General features: G+C 48.7%; 6 protein-coding genes across 6 annotated transcripts; 1 reads left to right on the top strand and 5 right to left on the bottom strand.

The window, feature by feature from the left end:
* The first annotated feature begins 193 nt into the window (after positions 1-193).
* Positions 194-5,024, top strand: RTC1 (SEA (Seh1-associated) complex subunit). The gene has a single exon (XM_058498094.1). It carries the CDS (start codon positions 1,261-1,263, stop codon positions 4,900-4,902), a length of 3,642 nt encoding a protein of 1,213 aa, XP_058351604.1. The 5' UTR covers positions 194-1,260; the 3' UTR covers positions 4,903-5,024.
* A 129-nt stretch (positions 5,025-5,153) lies between these two features.
* On the bottom strand, positions 5,154-6,986 carry ONS95_004721 (uncharacterized protein; the record flags this gene model as incomplete). Its single annotated transcript, XM_058498095.1, has 1 exon — positions 5,154-6,986. One exon carries the CDS (start codon positions 6,984-6,986, stop codon positions 5,154-5,156), a length of 1,833 nt encoding a protein of 610 aa, XP_058351605.1.
* A 1,176-nt stretch (positions 6,987-8,162) lies between these two features.
* On the bottom strand, positions 8,163-9,686 carry ONS95_004722 (uncharacterized protein; the record flags this gene model as incomplete). Its single annotated transcript, XM_058498096.1, has 4 exons — positions 8,163-8,585; positions 8,635-8,795; positions 8,843-9,268; positions 9,320-9,686. 4 exons carry the CDS (start codon positions 9,684-9,686, stop codon positions 8,163-8,165), a joined length of 1,377 nt encoding a protein of 458 aa, XP_058351606.1.
* A 3,343-nt stretch (positions 9,687-13,029) lies between these two features.
* On the bottom strand, positions 13,030-13,434 carry ONS95_004723 (uncharacterized protein; the record flags this gene model as incomplete). The annotated part of the gene is made up of 1 exon (XM_058498097.1): positions 13,030-13,434. One exon carries the CDS (start codon positions 13,432-13,434, stop codon positions 13,030-13,032), a length of 405 nt encoding a protein of 134 aa, XP_058351607.1.
* Positions 13,435-13,566: 132 nt separating this feature from the next.
* Positions 13,567-14,625, bottom strand: ONS95_004724 (uncharacterized protein; the record flags this gene model as incomplete). Its single annotated transcript, XM_058498098.1, has 2 exons — positions 13,567-13,626; positions 13,690-14,625. 2 exons carry the CDS (start codon positions 14,623-14,625, stop codon positions 13,567-13,569), a joined length of 996 nt encoding a protein of 331 aa, XP_058351608.1.
* A 1,269-nt stretch (positions 14,626-15,894) lies between these two features.
* On the bottom strand, positions 15,895-17,743 carry ONS95_004725 (uncharacterized protein; the record flags this gene model as incomplete). The annotated part of the gene is made up of 3 exons (XM_058498099.1): positions 15,895-15,912; positions 15,968-16,000; positions 16,109-17,743. The coding sequence occupies 3 exons, from the start codon at positions 17,741-17,743 to the stop codon at positions 15,895-15,897; spliced, it is 1,686 nt and encodes a 561-aa protein (XP_058351609.1).
* Positions 17,744-17,813: the final 70 nt, after the last annotated feature.

Genomic DNA, 17,813 nt, shown 5'->3' on the forward strand with positions numbered 1-17,813 from the left:
ATCAGCTTATGATTTCAGCGATAAAACTGGTCGCTGTGAGTCTCAAAGCATTGGGTAATATCATAGCTGTATTTGAGAAATTAGTACGTCAATACTCGTCCAGCTTGAGGCTCAAGTTACTTGCCCACACGAGCTATGGCGGTTGCAGAGCTATATTTTAGCGGAACCAGGTCATTTCATTGTCACTACCTGCCTACTGAGCTAAGCGAAGCCTATATGATTGTCAATAAACTCACTCCAGAGGTTTTGTTGACTGCCCTCAGATGGGATTGAGCCAGAACTGTTCAAAAACGAGCGTTCATGTGGCATCATGATACATTCTATCAGCATATCACTATACTACTGCAAAATTGACATCATGATGGTTGGGCGAACACCATCACTGCCAGAATTAACTCCGCTTTTATGACCTCTCCTAACAGATCTCAGCCCGAGCGGCCGAGTCTTCTCTTCCACGGTCAATTCGCCATCTTTCGGTCGTACAGCTTCGCGATAGAAGAACTTAGTGATAGAAGAACTTAGTGATCGAGATTGAAAGTCTCCAGCCAGTAGCTCATGGTCTCGAGATATCATCGGGTTACCAGATAAGTGGCTTTTTTTTATGAGCATGTGACTGTTGATAATGATTTTCTTGTTTCTGGTTGCTGTTTATGTGGAAATTGTTTTCGCCCCCATGTTCGACAATCTAGAGACCATGTCACGGAGAATCTGATCTTCCGACTCTACAACTATCAATTTAAATTGCATCAATTAGCTTTGAAAGAGGGCTTCAGCGGAAAAAGAAATACCAAGAATGGCGCTGCTGTCTTCTGTGAGTTATTGGCATTGGAGTATGATACATCAACCATCAAGAGCAGTACGACGTGAAAAATTTAACCATACATTTGATTATAAGTTTTCGGTTGCTGAGAGGTTGAGGTAAAGTAGAGTCTGGGTGTTTCTCGAAAGTTAAGGAGGTGAGTTTAAGCATGTGCGGGGTATCTAGCATCTGCATGGTAGCTGCAGTTCCATGATTTGATATGATAAGATTGAAGACAGCTCCCGATTCAGAGCATAGAAAAAAGCGAGAGATGAAATACACTGTTGATATTGATGTGAGCACCTGAAAGGCCAATGAGAGAGCTTCTTTTCAAATCAAGGCGGTGAAGCGGGCAGAATTCGAGGTCAACAGCGAGCTCTGAAGTCACCTAGAGCGACAACAACGAACAACATGCGCAACAACACCATGCCTCCTTGAAACGTCGGGGTGCATCTGTGAAGATGAATACGAAGAGTAATATTATGAGAAAGCTGCTCCGACAGCCAACCGCGACCTCTACCCCAAACGAGAACGTCGATACGAGCACCCTTGATTCCCCACAACTCAGGCCGAGCGCATCGCAACATACCGTCTACTCAGCAGGTGTCCCGATAAACTGTGTTGACCGGTCTCCTGATGGATTGAGGGCTGTTGTTGCTGGCTCAAAGATTTTTAAGATCTTGAGGATAGACGGGCCAACAATCACCGAGGAGTTGGATCTTCGAGCCATTATCATTTCGTATGCGAATAGCCACGATCCATCTGCCGCAACACCAGAGCAGCTCAACATAAGGGCTGTTAAGTGGTCATGGGGCGACCTGGACTCCTACATAATCACGGCCTGTGGGAACGGAAGGATCACTGTCTACGACCTTAATCGAAGAGTAGAGGGTCTCGAGGTTGGGCGCATACAAGAACATGCTCGGCAAGTTCACAAACTCGATATCAGCCCGTTCAGAAACAATTGGCTCCTGTCCGCAAGTCACGATGGAACCGTACGGAGCTGGGACCTTAAGACTCTCCAACAGGGTCGACACGGTTTGACTTTCAAGGCACTGGCAACTTTCAAATGCAATGCCGAGGCTGTTCGGGATGTGAAATGGTCGCCAACAGATGGAATGGAGTTTGCATGCTGTACCGATGCCGGTGTAATTCAAAAGTGGGATATTCGAAAGGTCACAGCGCCTGTATTGAAGCTTTCGGCACATTCAAGCGCATGCTTTTCGATTTCCTGGCATCCAGATGGTGGACATTTGATTAGTGGAGGCATAGACCAATATTGCCATGTATGGGATCTCTCAAAGACGGGAGACAGAAGTCAAAAGCCTAGATACACGTTTATGACACCTGCGCCAGTTTCCAGGGTGTCCTGGCGACCTGCCTGCTGGTCTGCGACTGCTCAAGGAAAACGAGCGGCCCAAGTCACTGTTGCATATGACGACTCGAATCCAGGAAGAAATCAAACTTCTATGGTGCATATCTGGGACCTTGCACGATCTGCTTTACCGTTCAAGGAAGTTGAACAGTGGAACAGTGCTCCAACCTCCCTTGTTTGGAATTCTCGGGATCTGCTTTGGAGTGTTGATAAAGAGGGGCATTTCACCCAAACCGATGTTGCTTTCGTGCACCAACTCATAGAGCGGCGAAGTCTTTCCACTTTGGCATTTTCTCCCATGGGAGACGTTCTCATGATGCTAGAGGCACGACAAGTTCCGAAACGGTCTCGTCCCTCTATCACATCCCCTGAATCTTCTCCGGGCTTCAAACACAGTGGAAGTGGTCCTCTTCTAAGTGTTAGTCGAAGTGACTCGGAAGAAGATGTTGTAGGCAGCTTTCTAGGACCCAGGCTGAAGAAAGGCCATCGAAGACGGCATAGTGGGCGTGGCCAGTCGCTCAGCACAACTCCGCCTACTAGTATTGGATTTGCTGATAATAAAGTAATGCCTCTCGATGAAGCAGTAAAGATCACTGGGACGTATAAACCTCAACAAGTCATGGCTATTGGCCACGCACCTTCAACCGCCAAGCGGACAATGTACCAATACTTCACGAATCGGTATCTTATGCGACTTGACAAAAAATGCTACCCTGAACTTTATTCGCAATCAGCGAATATTCGGGCAACGATGATCATGGAGTCGTACGGTCGAACTGCTGAGAATGTTGGATATTTTCGCTTAGCTCAAACTTGGCGACTTCTTTCATACACGATGAATCTGTTGCTAAGTAGACGTGCTGAATTCCATCGTCAATCACGACTCCAAATCAAGGCCCCTTCCAACGAGGAGCCAGAACAGGATCCAACGCCTGAATCAAGGGCTGAAACGGACAGAGGAGAAGAAACACCTAGGAGGTTACCACGCCCTCAACAATCTCACGAAAGTGCTCTGCATCGGCACGGAATTTCAATGATCCAGGAAGACATTGAGAGTACATCTAATGTTGCTACACCCTTGGTGCGCCCTGTGCGGGATCACATTGTTCAAGAGAGGCGAGAAGCTATGCACACTCCCATAGTAATCGACGATGACCTGGTCCTCCCTGAAGCTGTTCATCCCAAGACTCCAAGCCCGATTCCCGTACCTGGTGCGAAACAACCTCCTCAACACTCATCGTCTAGCGTCGAGGGTTACGATTTCTACGGCTTGGATTCTTTTTCACCTACAATCGACTTTGCTGCACCTGTCAAAAAAGCTCCGCTGCGATTAGAGTACCACGAACCGCCTCAAAAACCGGTTAGGATCCAGCCACAACGTCACGACTCAGCCGAGAGTTTTCAGATGTTTTCAACATCCGCCGACTCCCATGGGAGTAAATTCCTGGGGTCTTCGGACAGCGATCGCCAAAGCGTAAACCAGGATGACCGACAGAGGCTGAGGGACAGGGTTGCAAATTGGGAAAATGATCATTACCTTGGTCCCAGGCATCGTCAGAGTATCGACTCAGACGCTCCAACCGATGGAAGCTCTCCGGGACATCTCACTCCTGAATCACAACAGGACAGAGATATGAGAAATGGCTTGCCAGAGAGTCCATCATCGCCCCCGTTGCCCCCAACTTTTAGACTGCATGAGGCATCTGCACCAAGAGGTATCGATACCACTCCAGTCAAGAATCAGTATCAAATGGAAGAGCCAATCAGTCCTACCACATCAGAGAAAATGTCAGAAGATCCCAACATCATCGAGAGCGACTTTCTTCCTTGGCCAAACGACCCCGAGTTTCTGATCAAGCCCATCGATCCCACTGTACTAGCTCAACGAGCAATCGACTTTGAAGCACAAACCAGTGCTCTGAATGCCGCAGTCATGGTCCTCCTCTTGCGTCCCCTGCTCCCCTCCTCCGCAATAGATGGCATACAAGCCGGTGCCATTCTACGGCAATACCATCTCCGGCTCACCAGCATGAAACTCTTCACCGAAGCAGCCCTCCTTCGAAATCTTTGCGTACCTCAATACCCAGCCGTCTTTGCACCGGCACAAGAAGACATCAAAATCGGCTTCTACTGTACAGACTGTAATAAACCACTTGAAAACGACCCTCTGATCCCCGGATCAGTATGGAAATGCCCCCGCTGTAGAAAATTTATCGATCCTTGTACGATCTGCCAGCATCGCGACCTACCTGACACCTCAGAGTACGAGACAGACGATATTGAGATCGAAGCTCCACTCTGGTGGTTATGTCCCGGCTGCGGCCACGGTGGACACGGCGCTTGTATGCAAGCATGGCACGCCGGGGCGGAGTACGAAGAAGGAGAGAAGTATTCTGATGGGTGCTGTCCCTTAGAAGGTTGTCTGCATCCTTGTCTACCTGGATCTTGGAGGGAGCAGAGGGCTGAAGAGAAGAAAGCTGTGAGGGCTAGAGAGATGGATGCATTGGTCAGAGAGAACGCGAGACATCAGGGTGGGAGAGGGGGTGCTGGGCGGGTGGGCACCCCTGTGAGGAGGGATGGGAGAGAAGTTAAGCAGAGTCAGGCTGTGGAGGGGGTAAGGGTTGCCCTAGGGGTTAATGGTCTTAGTAGCCATGAACGCGGTGTGGGTATAGGGGGACTAGAGAGGAAGAAGAGTGTTAAGCTTGTTGCGCCGGGAGAGGAGGGGTAATATGGACTCGGAGTACATATGGGTGGAGATGGGATTCGGCGTTTAGAGATGATATACCCTATGGCGGTTACATTGGTTCAATCTGCATGGCGAATGGCGTTTGGTCTTGCATCTGGGTTTTGTTCTGGTCGTAGGCAGTGCGCTGATGATATAGAATGCTATAGTAACTTGATCTTCAACCAAGATGAATCCGTACATCTCAATTACACATCGTATGAAGGGTATATATCCAACTTCCTTCCCTCCCCTCCTCAAAACTTCCTCTTCTTCTTCACCGGCGCCTTAGCCTTCTCCTCCAACTCCCTCTTCAACTCCGCTCTCTTCCTATCCGCTCTCTCCAACGACGTCTCTCTCGGCTCCGGCGTTTTCGTCACCTCTTTCTCCACGGGCGAACTCCCTCTTCCTCGCTGACTACTCTCCTCTTCTTTCACTCCATCTTCCTTCTTGGTCTTCTTGCTTCCTCTGAGACCGCCTAGTTTGCGCTTCGGTGTAGTTGCGTTTGAGCCAGGGTGCGATTCGGGGGGAGTGCTTGCGGGTGGCGTGGATGCTGGTTCCGCGTCTGGATCTCCTTCTTGGTCGACTGAGGCGGACGTAGAGGCTGCCACAGTGTTCTTTTTCCGGCCGAGGGAGCCGAGTTTACCTTTCTTTGCTTTTAAGGAATGGGCGGGTGGTGGAGACAGAGATGGTTCTTTTCCTTTCTCCTGTTCTGGTTCTGCATCGTCTTCTGTTGAAGAATGTTGTGGCTCAGCACCTGGTTCTGGTTCAGGCTCAGCCGGAGGAGCGACTTTCTTGGCCCCAGGTAATTTACCGAGCTTCTTTTGGGGTCGGTGGGGCACTGAAATAGATTCGGGAGTTGGAGATGTTGTTCTCTGCTTTGTTGGGCTAGATTCACGGGATGTGGTCTCCTCTGCAGAACCTTTTTCGTCTTCGTCATCATTAGACTCAACTGGCGGAGAGTGTTGATGAGCAACTTTTTTCTTGCCGAGGCCACCGAGTTTCTTGGTCGGTTTGGAGAATGGAGGTGGTGGTGATGCTGGGAAGCTGTCGGGGACTCTAGAGCTTTGAGATGGTCCGTCAAGATCATCGTCGTCTTCATCCGTAGAGTCACCTATTTTGGTGGACTTCAGAGCTGATTTGGATGGAGGTGGTTTGGATCTCGTAGCAACAGGAGGTGGAGTGGACTGAGTTTGGAAGGCATCATCTTCTTGCTGTGTTTCGTCTTTGTTTAATGTTGGTTGAGGTGTTGATTTGTTGGGTTTCGAGGGACCCTTTGTCGATATCTTGCCAGAATCGAGCTGGACTGTCAGTCCCTTGATGTCTTCCCACCAACTTTGCTGTTCTTCATTGGCTGCAGGAAATTCAGATTTCGCATTGTCTGTCTGCGACGAGAATACCTCTCCAATCAATTTCGACTTTTCTTCTGGCTGCCCGCAATCGAGTCCTTGCCGCCAAGCATCCACATCAAATCGAGCAATACCTCTCACTTTTTCCTCTGCCTTCTTGCGATCCACTTTACGTCCAACCTTCCCTGCGGCCTGCGGGAATATCTGACCCAGTTCAATCCCTTGTTCCTCTAGCTTGTCCAGTAGCTTTTGTATTACATGATCCTTATCTTTCAACACATCTATGAGCCCAGCCATCTCCTGCATGTGTACATGATGCGTTTGCAACAGCGGCATTGTCAACTGACTCGTCAGCAAAGCCTGCGGTGCCGCAGACAGCCGAACAGGCCATCGTAGTGGTTGAAGTCCGCCCGGGAGATTGACCGACACGCTGAGCACAAGAGAGGGCCGATCCGGATCGCCGTTGATAGTGAGAGCTAATGTTGTACCTTTCCCACCTGCAAGGCCGAGCTTGATCTTCTCCAGGAATATTTTCAATTGGCCCGTCTCGCTGGGATCGATGCTTGTCCCCTCCTCTCTGCTGCGTTGTACAATCTCGGCCCGGGTGAGAGTCTCGCTCCAGATATGCGTGAGGTCTGTAAGGTGGACTGTAAACGAGCTGGCAGTGAATGCCGTTGAAAGAAGGAGGGGCGGCAGATGTGCACCGGCAGACGCTGATAGTGGTAGAGCGTACCACGCCATGCTGGTATCCGTTACTGTTCTGGTTGAAAGAGGGGGGGTGTTGCTGTTGTGTTGTGCTCGGAGTGAAATGGGAGACGCGTCGGGCAAGCGGCGAGGCTGTGGAACAGTGAGAGCAGAATCTCAACTCGGCGGTGATTCTTCTGCAGGAGGAGTCTTGAGACCGGGTACCGACAGATCTTTAATTAACAGCTACGTATCCATTGCATTTCAGGGCGGGCGATACATATACATGGACATGTCGTGGACGATAAGGCAGGTATGCGTTGGTGCTGGTAGTGTGTTATTGAACAGGCAGCGGCGGATCTTTGCAGCCTTGTACTCTACGAAGCGGCCGCACTCCATACTTGGTCACGTTACTTCATGATTTTTGTTTCCCTTTCTTGATGCTGATAAAGGTCCGAATAGCATGATCCAGAAGGCATATGAGTGGGTAAAAATCGCGAGGTTTCAATGTCGTGGAATGGCGTAGCAAGTTCCGAAGTACGGTTGTGTGATTGGAATCACGTCGGCTCGTGAAAAGAGCGGCATTTCGCTCGAAGACTAAGTGTGGATGACGTTGTATTAAGACTTTGTTATATAGTTCTCGTGGAAGATTTGATTATAATGATGCAATGGAATAAAAATTAGACTTGACCGTTTTTCTAGTCATTAATTGTTCTTTGTTGACTTCGAATTTGTGGAGGCGAGTTCTCGCTAAACTCGACCATGGCGTTCTGCGCTTCCCTCGGTTGGCAGTTGATCCCAGGATAGCTGCTCTCTTTTTCTCGAGTTTATGCAATGCATATATGAACCTTCTTCTGTGGGTTGAAGAACAAGATCTTTCCCATAGTCTCGGCCTCTCTTTATCACATCTCGTCTTCAGTGTTCTCATCTTGCAGTATCGTCCACATCCTCGTTCATTCAATCTTCGATTTCGTATATTTTCCGCTGAAAAACTCATTTTAAAGCATATCTTTGCCTTACCGACTACGTGCCCAGTTGGCCCTGTACATCGTATTAGCACTTTTGCATAGTCTTGCTTGCCTCAATTTTGTAGATTGTAGTTTTGAATCTGCTCATCACTTCACAACGCTTTGGAATTCACAGTGCCTCATTCTTGCATACAATTTCGATTCGAATCTGCAGATGCACGTTTATCGTGTTCCATTTGAATTATGTACCGTTATCTCAAAACCGTTAGTTGAAGCCCTTGAAGACTGTGGTGCACTCCACATCCAAAGTTGTCTGGTCCACGTTTAAGCAGTACGCCTGATCGGTACCAATTGGACTGAGAACATCGATGTTCGAGGCGACAATATTGTTGCAGACATTCTCGCTAGAACACGCAAATGTTCCAATCTGTGGTTGGTATTTGCTGCTTGTTTTGCCTTGGAAGTTCTTGAAAACGATATCCGTGATCGTCAACGGCGACGGGAATTCCAAGCAGAGAGTTAAGTTCTTTTGGCCGTAGCATTGGTCGACTTCGATAGCGTAGTCCACATTATCAATTATCATTCCGTCGTAAGTAATGTTGTGGACTCGGCCATCGCCACCACCTCCTTGTAAATCGCCACTGAATGCTGTTGGGGAATTTGGCCAGACTTTGATGCGTGCTCCGTCCTATATCATGTCAGAATATGCATCCGTCGACACTTATAGATTTACTTACAGTGGAATTGTGTAGAGATGTGTTGAAAACATAGATATTCTCGACAATATCGTACGCACCAACGTACTGGCCAAGGGAGCCAACTGAGATACCGTGAGATCCATTACAGAACATGTTCTGCACTAGTATGTTTGTGCTATTTGGCTTGAATGAAACGCAATCTTGAATTGTTAGCATGATTTAGTGATGTTTTTGGCATACTACTGACCATCTCCGTTATTGACAACCGAGTTCTGGATGACAATGTCTGAGCTTCTGTATGTGTCCCATCCATCCGTGTTTTTCGCCAGGTTCTTGGACTTGCTTCCACCTGCAATGTCGATCCCATCAAATACCACGTTGGTAGAGTTTGCCACAAAGAAGTAGTATTCGGGCGAATATCTTAATACCAAGTCACTTATGATCGAGTTCTTAAGTCCATCGATGCCAATCAAAACGGGACGCAGTGTATAGATGTTGGCGGCATAAGCATCATACCAGACTTGGCCATTTCCATCGATAGTTCCGCCTCCATAGATATTGACGTCGTTGCCCCCAAGCTTAAAGAACGACGTGACGTTCTGAAATACAAAGGGGAATGAATGGGCTTGCCAGTACGTTGTGTCGTTGGTAAATTGAATATATGATTGGATGTCTGGTGTCTTAACTTAGTTGCGAAGATTTATTAGGTGAAGAAGTTTCATACCAATATCAATGTGGTTCAAAAATGTCAGATCAAGAGCGGTGCCGATGGTATATTTAACACCCTCCTTGAAGACTACATGGCCACCATTGTTGCAAGAGTGCAGAGCATCCATGACATATTTCGCATCGTCACTGACGCCATCATTGTGGCTCTTGACATAACAAACCCTGTTTCTTGAAGGAGGAGACGGTGGGCACCTGTGAGGTGTTTTCGGATAGTAGGAGATTTTTGGTCTAGACGAGGTATGCTGAGGAGCTTGCTTCCCTCCAGAGCTCTGTGCCCGTTCTTGGAACGCTTGCCAAGTTGGACTTGCGACCGACAGAGTTGTCGATGCAAGGAGGAGGAGTGCTGGCAGTTGGAGACGCATCTTGAGCTGGATTCAAAATTCGTGCTGAGAGGAAACAGCAAAGAAGGCGATGGATGCTGAACGGTTGAATTGGGGATCATCCTGAATTTATTCTTTGAGTTCATCTGTAATTCTACTGGGACTGCAGAACCGGTGGAGCGGTCATTAGGATGAAAGCTGTCCATTTTTCCGGATTGCAAGGCCATACCTTGTCATGACGGCGATAGACAATCTATGCTGGGGTTTGTTTCCAGCTCCAGCCAACCACCCTGTTCGAATCTTCGGGGGGTAATCAATGACCCCCAGGTTCTCCATCGAAACTTTGATGCAAGCTTCATGGCTGTCCCCCAAACCCCGCACTGAAAGCCCCATCAAAAGCTTGATTTGCTTGGTATGATTCGCCCAGACATTTGTTCTCAGGTACCCGAAGTATTGCCCTTGTCGATCAATATCAAGAGTTCAGACGATTGGTGGAAGTTCACCAGAAAGATCCGGCCGAAATTCCAACCCGCTGGACCTCAAAACTAAACCTAGATACGAGACAGTAGAAGGACTGCAGCAAACATCACAAGATTTATAGCGGGATCAGTAAAGTTTCAATAAATTGAAGTCGTTCCGTGGCTACAATCTCACTTCGGAATTCGCGGACGGAAAATCCCGAGATGAGTCCAAGAAGCCGACTTCCGAAAAAACTTTTTCTGATCATGTGATAATTAAACCTCTCTCGATTTTCCTTCAAGCTCCTTTATCGCATTACGACTCACTACGGGCAGATTCCTAGGCAAATTTACCCCCTCTCGAAAGCAGCTATGCTAGCAAGTGCAAATATGGATATTACTGTGTTCGCTGTCACGTTGTCGTCACCTGTCGTGTAACTCCAAGGGCACGCATGACCTATTCACAGCGTTCACTGTTCCTATACAGACTTGATACCCCCAACGCCAATCATATTGAGAATCACATTCATTGACGAGCCTGTTGTTTGCTTGGGTAGAGTGGGCAGATTCGAGTTTCCACATTGGTGTTTCTGATTCCGGTTAATTGTTGCAATTACGACCAACTTCGAGATCCGAGTGGTATACGGAAACTTATGTTTGCAATTCTGTTAATCAATAAAGCCTCCATCGATTGGTCGAGGCGAATTTTGGCCGCTGTTTGGGATTCTTAGAGGACTTACGCCAGGTCTCGGAATCTCTCCTCAACAAGTTGGCAGGTGTTGATCGCCCTCGTTGTTGTCCCATGTTCTGATCTTTCGTAGCTTAGACATGGAGGTAGTTGGAGCTCTTTTGCCGTCATTTTTATCTCTTACAAATCTGATTATTTTCACGCATCGACTTCAATCTGAGGCAGAGAAGCGGCTCAGCAGCATCAATGCTGGTAGCATCTCATAATGCGTACGCAGGTCTTCACATTAGGTTTCAACTGCAGCAGTAGGACTTGGACTGGCCGACCTAATCACATTCATGTATGTATCTCATTCAAGCAGGTCGATGGGAACCAACAGGAGCTGAGGGATGACATGCGCGATTGTTGAGACATCAAACGCCATGACCGAGTTCGTGGATCCGCCACTACAGATTCCGGAATTGAGTCTGAAATCAAGGGGCATATCCTTTTTCTAGAACGGCCCGTCCCATGCGGTCAAGATATGCTATGCAGCCCGGGAAGCCTATTCCGAGAAAGAATGAAATAAGCGGAAGTGTTCGGATGTTGCTCATGACCCCCGGATGCAAGCCTCTCGCACACCCCCACAGAACGACAGAAGATCAAGGTGACTGCTGATTTTTGCCATGTTTATTGCCTCTAACATGCTCTCACACAGCAAAGAGGCACAAGTCTGTAAGAGTTAGGACTGTTCCGTATATCTATTGGCTTCCACATGGTGGCAAGTCTAAGGGTACAAGTCGTGCAGCAGCCCAGGCTAGCCTGTACCATCGAGACGCCAGTCGTTGTTTTTAGGTTTACGTTCCCCACGGATCTCCAGCTCTCAATATAAGCTGGGGTTATATAGGTGATCCCGTTTGTTGGATATAAAGACTGCCACCTCGCGCCAAAGTATCGAGATCTCATCGATCGATCTCGTTCTCGCTCTCATACGACGCAGCAACTTGGGACACAAATCTGAAATCCGGTAGCCGGTTCGCCGAAAACTTGGGAATGGGGGGCTTCAGCGGCCAGTCTGCGTTCTCTCAGGTCTTATTGCATGAGCCCCGGTCTATACTCGGTTACCCTTCGACATAGGGAAACATTTGCGAGAGCTGAAGCCGAGTACTGTACAGCACAAAAGATGACATGTTGAAAAGGCGACGTCAAGATACATGAGAAATAATGGTTTTATAAGCTTGTGCGAATTGCACAAAGGAAGAGCAAGGGGTCCCCCACGCCGAGTGTCTGATGCTGGTCCGAAAGGAGTAGTGGCTTGCAAACCCGTGTGATCACTCAAGAGCTTTAGACGCCAAGTGTTATTGAAGAAGTGGAGGTGGGATCACCGCCAGTAGCCCACCTGTCAACATTGCAGTGCAGAAGGCGTGCAGCGGAAGCTCAGAAAACGTTCCGTTGGACCGTTGCAGAGCACTTTGTGTTACTTCACGTCCCGTCTGTCTGATACTGAGCGAGAAACTTCACCAGCCTCGCGTTCAACAACTCAACAGCTACTTCCAAGCCCCTTTGATATCTGAAGACCAAAGGTTGGTTGATGGGCTGGACAACCCGCTGCTCGCCTCCCAACCCGTCAAAAAGCTAAAATCACTTTCCTGGAGCAAATTGGAGCACATTGCAAGCTTATCCTATTGTATGCTTGCAAATGAGTTGGTGCAGTGGGTACGAACGAGCTCTGTCACAGGCCTCGAGGTGCAGAAGGATCAGGCCACTGTCATTTCAACAACGCTCTTCACGCTCACCTACAAAGCTGGGGGTATGCCACCTCCATAGGAATAGGTCAAGATAGATGTGACATATCATATTACATTGTGGTGGAACGCCGGTATCGTTCTGGATCTTCTTAAAACTAGCTGGATACGTTCAGAACGAATCAAGCAAGCAATTACACCCTGCATACTTCAAGTCCAAAAGAGGATGTCTGCTACCTTATGCTCACGAACTGCTTCAAGGCCCCACTCGGCGAAGACACCGACAGATACGATACAAGAATAACCAGCAACAAGCAAACCATCAAAGTCGTTACTCCACGCAAAAGTACCAAAATTCTCTGCCATCACTGCCAATTTCTTTGTACAGGAGGCTTTGTTTGATGAAGAAACAGTAGAAATATGCCTCTAGTACCGAAAAGGCAGACCTCCTCCATTATACACGATACATCACAAAGAACCAGCCTCCCTCACCGGTTACCCGGATGCTAGCATCTTTAGAAGCGATGATTGGGCATGGTTCGACCGCTCTGAAAGTGGGCTTCGGGAACGTTTCTGAAGAGGGGACTTCCGTCATCAATACAGACTCCTTGTACATCCTCAAAACGATACAGGTCATCATACGACATGTCGATTTGCTCGGTCTTGGAGAAGGGATACGGGCCATGGCCGGGAGAGGCGACGATGCCCGCGCTGGGTGGCGTCAAGGGAGATCTTTGGCGCTGTGAGATCTGTGACCGGGTCTGCTGATGGAATTCTGATCTTCTGGTGTTGTCGAGGCGCTGAGTTGCCCGCGTGGGGTGGTTGGCTCTTCGCTCGTCGCCCGACTTCATCATAACACCGCTTCTTTGTCGCTGCTGGTGCTGTAATTTGGCTTGCGCTTGAACTTGTTTGGCTGACATGCCTACTCTGCGACCTGAGACGACGCGAGAGTGGGCAGGTGTCTCGTTCCGGGTGAACCTCTTTGCGCCGGTACCTTTGCGATAGCGGGTTGTTGATTGTACGCCATCTCGGATCGCGAATTCTTCGAGAACTCACTCGGTAGACTTCTTGGTGTCGTCACCAGTTGTCTTGCGCTCGGTCTTCTTGAAGGCCTGGAAGGTAGAGGAGAGTGTCAGTTCTGAAAGAAGGCAGAATATATTAGAGAGTAGACTTACAGCGTTCATGGACAAGTTGTGACGGATACTGTTCATCCATCCTTTGGTAACAGCGCTGCCCTTCTGCGTATTCTCCCTGAACCACTGGTAGATCTCTTGGAGGACCATTGAGTGGTTGGGACGGCTCATCAGTGCTCGGTAGATCAGCTTAGCGTATGGCTCTTCAGCATTGTGATCGTCGACTTCGACGGCCGTCATCTCGCGGGAGCTGCTGCCTTCTTCTGAACTCTCGCTCGACGGCATGTCAAATGGAGATGGACGCCCGAAGGATAGACTATTGTCCATAGCATCGTCGTGCTCGAGCTTTGGAGCTGGGCTGTGACTAATGCTGAGACGTTGGTGATCTCGAGTGTTCGATAGGTGTTGGTAGTTGAATGAAGAGACCATGCCGTTGTTCAGGTTCTGCATACCAGGTTTGCTGGAATCGAGAAAATAGGATGAAGGCTCGAAGCTCTCGTCAGGAGATATGCCATTGTTATTGTTGTTGAAGATGTTTGGCATGTATCGAGGTGTCTGTTCAAGCTGCTCTTGCTGGTGTTGATAACCTCGGAAGAAGGTTCCATTGTGCTCGTTTCCACCCATGTTTGATGGCGAGTAGCCATAACCGTAGCTGTTATTGTTGCTGTTTTGACTCTCGAAAGCTCCGGCAGATTGATTGGGATCTGCCCACGCCATAGAGGAGTTCGCCATGGATATTGACATTGGCATTGGCATTGGCTGATGAAGATTGAAGTTGTTGTTCTCGCCCAGAATGTTAGATGCCAGAGAAGACGAACTCATCAGTTGCTGAGACGGTGTCCGGGGGAGGCCATCACAGGAGGCGAACATTGATTGAGACGCTTGCGCTGGGGCATCAATGCTCTCGTCATACTCGAAGTCTTCAGGCAATCCAGACGGCATCTGGGTTCGATGCTGGTAGTAAGAACCAGAATTCATTGTGACTGGAACTGTAATGATAAAGAAAGAACAACAGCAGGTCCCCCGCCTGTGATGTGGCGAAGGGATGAGGTGGTATCTCGTTCAAAGAATATTGGATTGCTGTTACTTCTTATTGTACGACGAGGGGGACGGGTGGAAATGGAGGTAAATATCCGAGTCGGAGAATTTGAAGGTCTTGGAATAGCAAAGGAGATCGGATGTAGATATCGAATGAATGAGATAGGAGACTTGGTGTGTCTGTCGCCTCTTGAGACCGACCAAGCATACCTACCCCGGCGGCTTCTGACAGGACAAGGTCATAGAGAAGCATGCAGGACTGCGCTGACAACGCATGGGTACAAGCTCATGATCTGTCGTGCAAGCCCCGTTTGAGCGGAGAGTGACATGAGAGAAGGACTGAATGGAATGGTCTACCGTCTGTGGAGAGGCTCTGGAAGCAATCAGTTGCTCTTCTGTGAGCGAAGAAAACGCTTCACTGAGGTACTGAGGCTGCAGAAATGCAGCTGCTGTGGATGCAGATGTTGTGTCCATTGCTCGGCTCATGGTTACGTGCATGCCGCTAAACTAACGAAGTGGAAGGAAGGTGATCAGTATGAGCAGGAGAAAAGCTTCCTGGTTCCACCGTAAGCCCTGAACAGCCTTGAATCTTGTGCAAAAGGGCCACGCTATCAAAGAAGACGCTTCCTGATCGGGCATCCGTTGAACTTGCTTCTAGAAGAAACGGGAGGCTCAGAGGCTGCCGTCACCTACCCGTCTGGACACCAGGTCTGATTCCGCGTGCAGCTTTCTGATGATTGGATGGGGAGTGATAAGAAAGCTGCAAGCAGGTTAAGATGAAATTCTGTTCACAAGGATCTTGGGTGAAGCGGGCAGGTAGGTGGCTGGCCGCAATCAAGCTACACCAGGGGAAATGTGGGGAGTGTGTCAATATTTCCTATCAGTTACCAGTTGAAGTCATGGCTAGAGTCTGACAACGTGGGCGGAGGACGTTGAATCTCATTGCGGGGTGGAATCGCCTCCTTTCCGTCAACGCACGGTTTCTCTGCTGCGCTGCACTGAGGGTGCCAGGTGCACAAACTTGCAACGCAACGGCCACGGGGGAAACGGTGGTGTGCAAGGGGAGAATTGTGCGACACATGACATGTAGCTTCATCTAGGATAAAAGTTTCAGTGAGAAGTTGTATTTCTGACCCTAGTGGACAATTCTACTTCCCAAATCGATATCCGTGCTTCCCTTCCCTGCATAGGCACCTCCTGAACAATCGATCATTTTCTGTAGTAAATCTAAATGACTTGTCAGCAAATAAGGTACAAGAACATGCACATGATTGATGCTCACCTTCTTGTATTGGAAGTGTAGTTGAAGGATGCCCTGTGTGATAATTATTTTCCAGGTCAAGGGTGCGAGCAGCATGGGGGTGTCTGGGGAATCATTGACACGCGCGCTTGCTGAGTGTTTGTAGCAAAGAAATAAGCGTACCTTGTCGAAACTGCTTCGGAAACCACGATCCCTCTTCGCGCTGTAATCCCACTCTCTATCCACGATTCGAAATGCGATATCTTCATATGGTGGTCCCGCAACAAATCGAATCAGACAAGTATCCTCTTCACCAGCTGGAGCGAAAGACTCGCCGCGCTTTCTACCATGTTCTCTGAAGATCTTGAACGTCGGAGCCTTGGCTTTGTTAATCAAGTCTGGATAGAAGATGTTGAACTTGTATCCTTGAACAACTTTTGGTGGGGGATTGTCATGGTCGTAATGAGTTTGATTGTATTTGTTCCACTCGTAACCCATCTGCACACGATTGAAGTATCGAGGTTTTCTTGGTCTGTATTTGTCGGCCCATTGTGGCTTCGAAGTTGTTGCGACTGTTTCCTCTCCCGTGAAGATTTCCTCGTCCTCATCGACTCCCCGAGCAACTTCTCGATCGTACAATGCCTTGGTAGCTTGCGAAAAGTCTTCGTTTACAGCTGTTGAGAATCGTTGAGTTCCAGGAGGATGTACTTTAACTGTTGATGTAGTAATTGTCTTGCTAGCTGAGCTCGCGCCTTTCTCATTATTGGCCTGTCTCATTGGAACGTATCCAAGCTTCAACACTTTGCGGCGCTCTGCAGCAATCCTCTGTAAAAATGCTGACTCGTCTAAGACTTCGCTCGACTTGTCTTCCGAATGTAGCTTTAACAGGGGCTCTGGGTCATATTTTGACGAGTACTGGAAAGTGGATTGTCGTCGGACAATTTGTGAGACATCCGCACCTGCGGTCGGGTTCTCTGCACTTTCTTCAAGGACCGGGATGGGATCGCCTAGTAAATCTTGCATTTTCGACCGCACTCCTTCGGCATCGTCTTGCTGTTCTCTCCGTAGTGTCTCCAAGCGGCTATCGATTACCGATTGGTAGACCTTTTTGAGCTTCGCCTTTGCTTTCCAAATCAGCAGGCTTCGCAATAATTGCTCCCAGTAATCCACGTCGATGGGTTCATTTGACCGTAATTTGGCTCTGATTTGAATCTCCAAAGATTCTAATTGTTCATAAGTCTTGGGACCCAATAGCTTGTCCACGTCTGAGGCAACAGATCCAACGGCACGCTCCTCCGGACCGAGGGGTTTCAACTTCTGGCGGCGATCATTGCAGATGATTTGCATAGTCTTCCAGTAGTCCAGATTCTTCTTATTTTTCTCCAACGCCAGGTATGATGCGATGTCTTTGTCCAAGTCGACCAGTTGTGCATCGTTGAGACCCTCGAAAACGCCCTCGGGATCAACCACATCGTGCTGGACTTCCTCCTCGTCTTCATCCAGTAGGTCGCGATCAGGGTCAATCACTCGTAGGATGACTGCTAACCAGTCGATTGGCTTTGCTCTTCCCTCTCGAACACGAATGTCGGCCTTCTTCTTCGCCTGCTTGAGCACAAAGCTGTCCTCCTCCGAAACCCACTTGCGCGACTGTTCATCTTCGAGGGAGCTTTGATTGTTTCGAGAACGGTTGTCTGCTGGCCGATTTCCTGGTGGTCGCGATGGTTTCGATACACGCGCGGACTGATCTCGCCGTGGTGCCGTGATGTCTCTCGCAGGCGCGTCGCGACCAGCCATCATTGCTTTTCGTCCAGAATCCATATTTTGAGCTGTAGTTTCCTAGGTACGTCAGGGTTATGGACGATGAAGTATTCTGGATTTTCAACTTCTT

This window comes from Cadophora gregata (genome assembly GCF_030347475.1).
Source record: "Cadophora gregata isolate MNR1 chromosome Unknown scaffold_15, whole genome shotgun sequence".
Taxonomy (NCBI): Eukaryota; Fungi; Ascomycota; class Leotiomycetes; order Helotiales; family Ploettnerulaceae; genus Cadophora; species Cadophora gregata.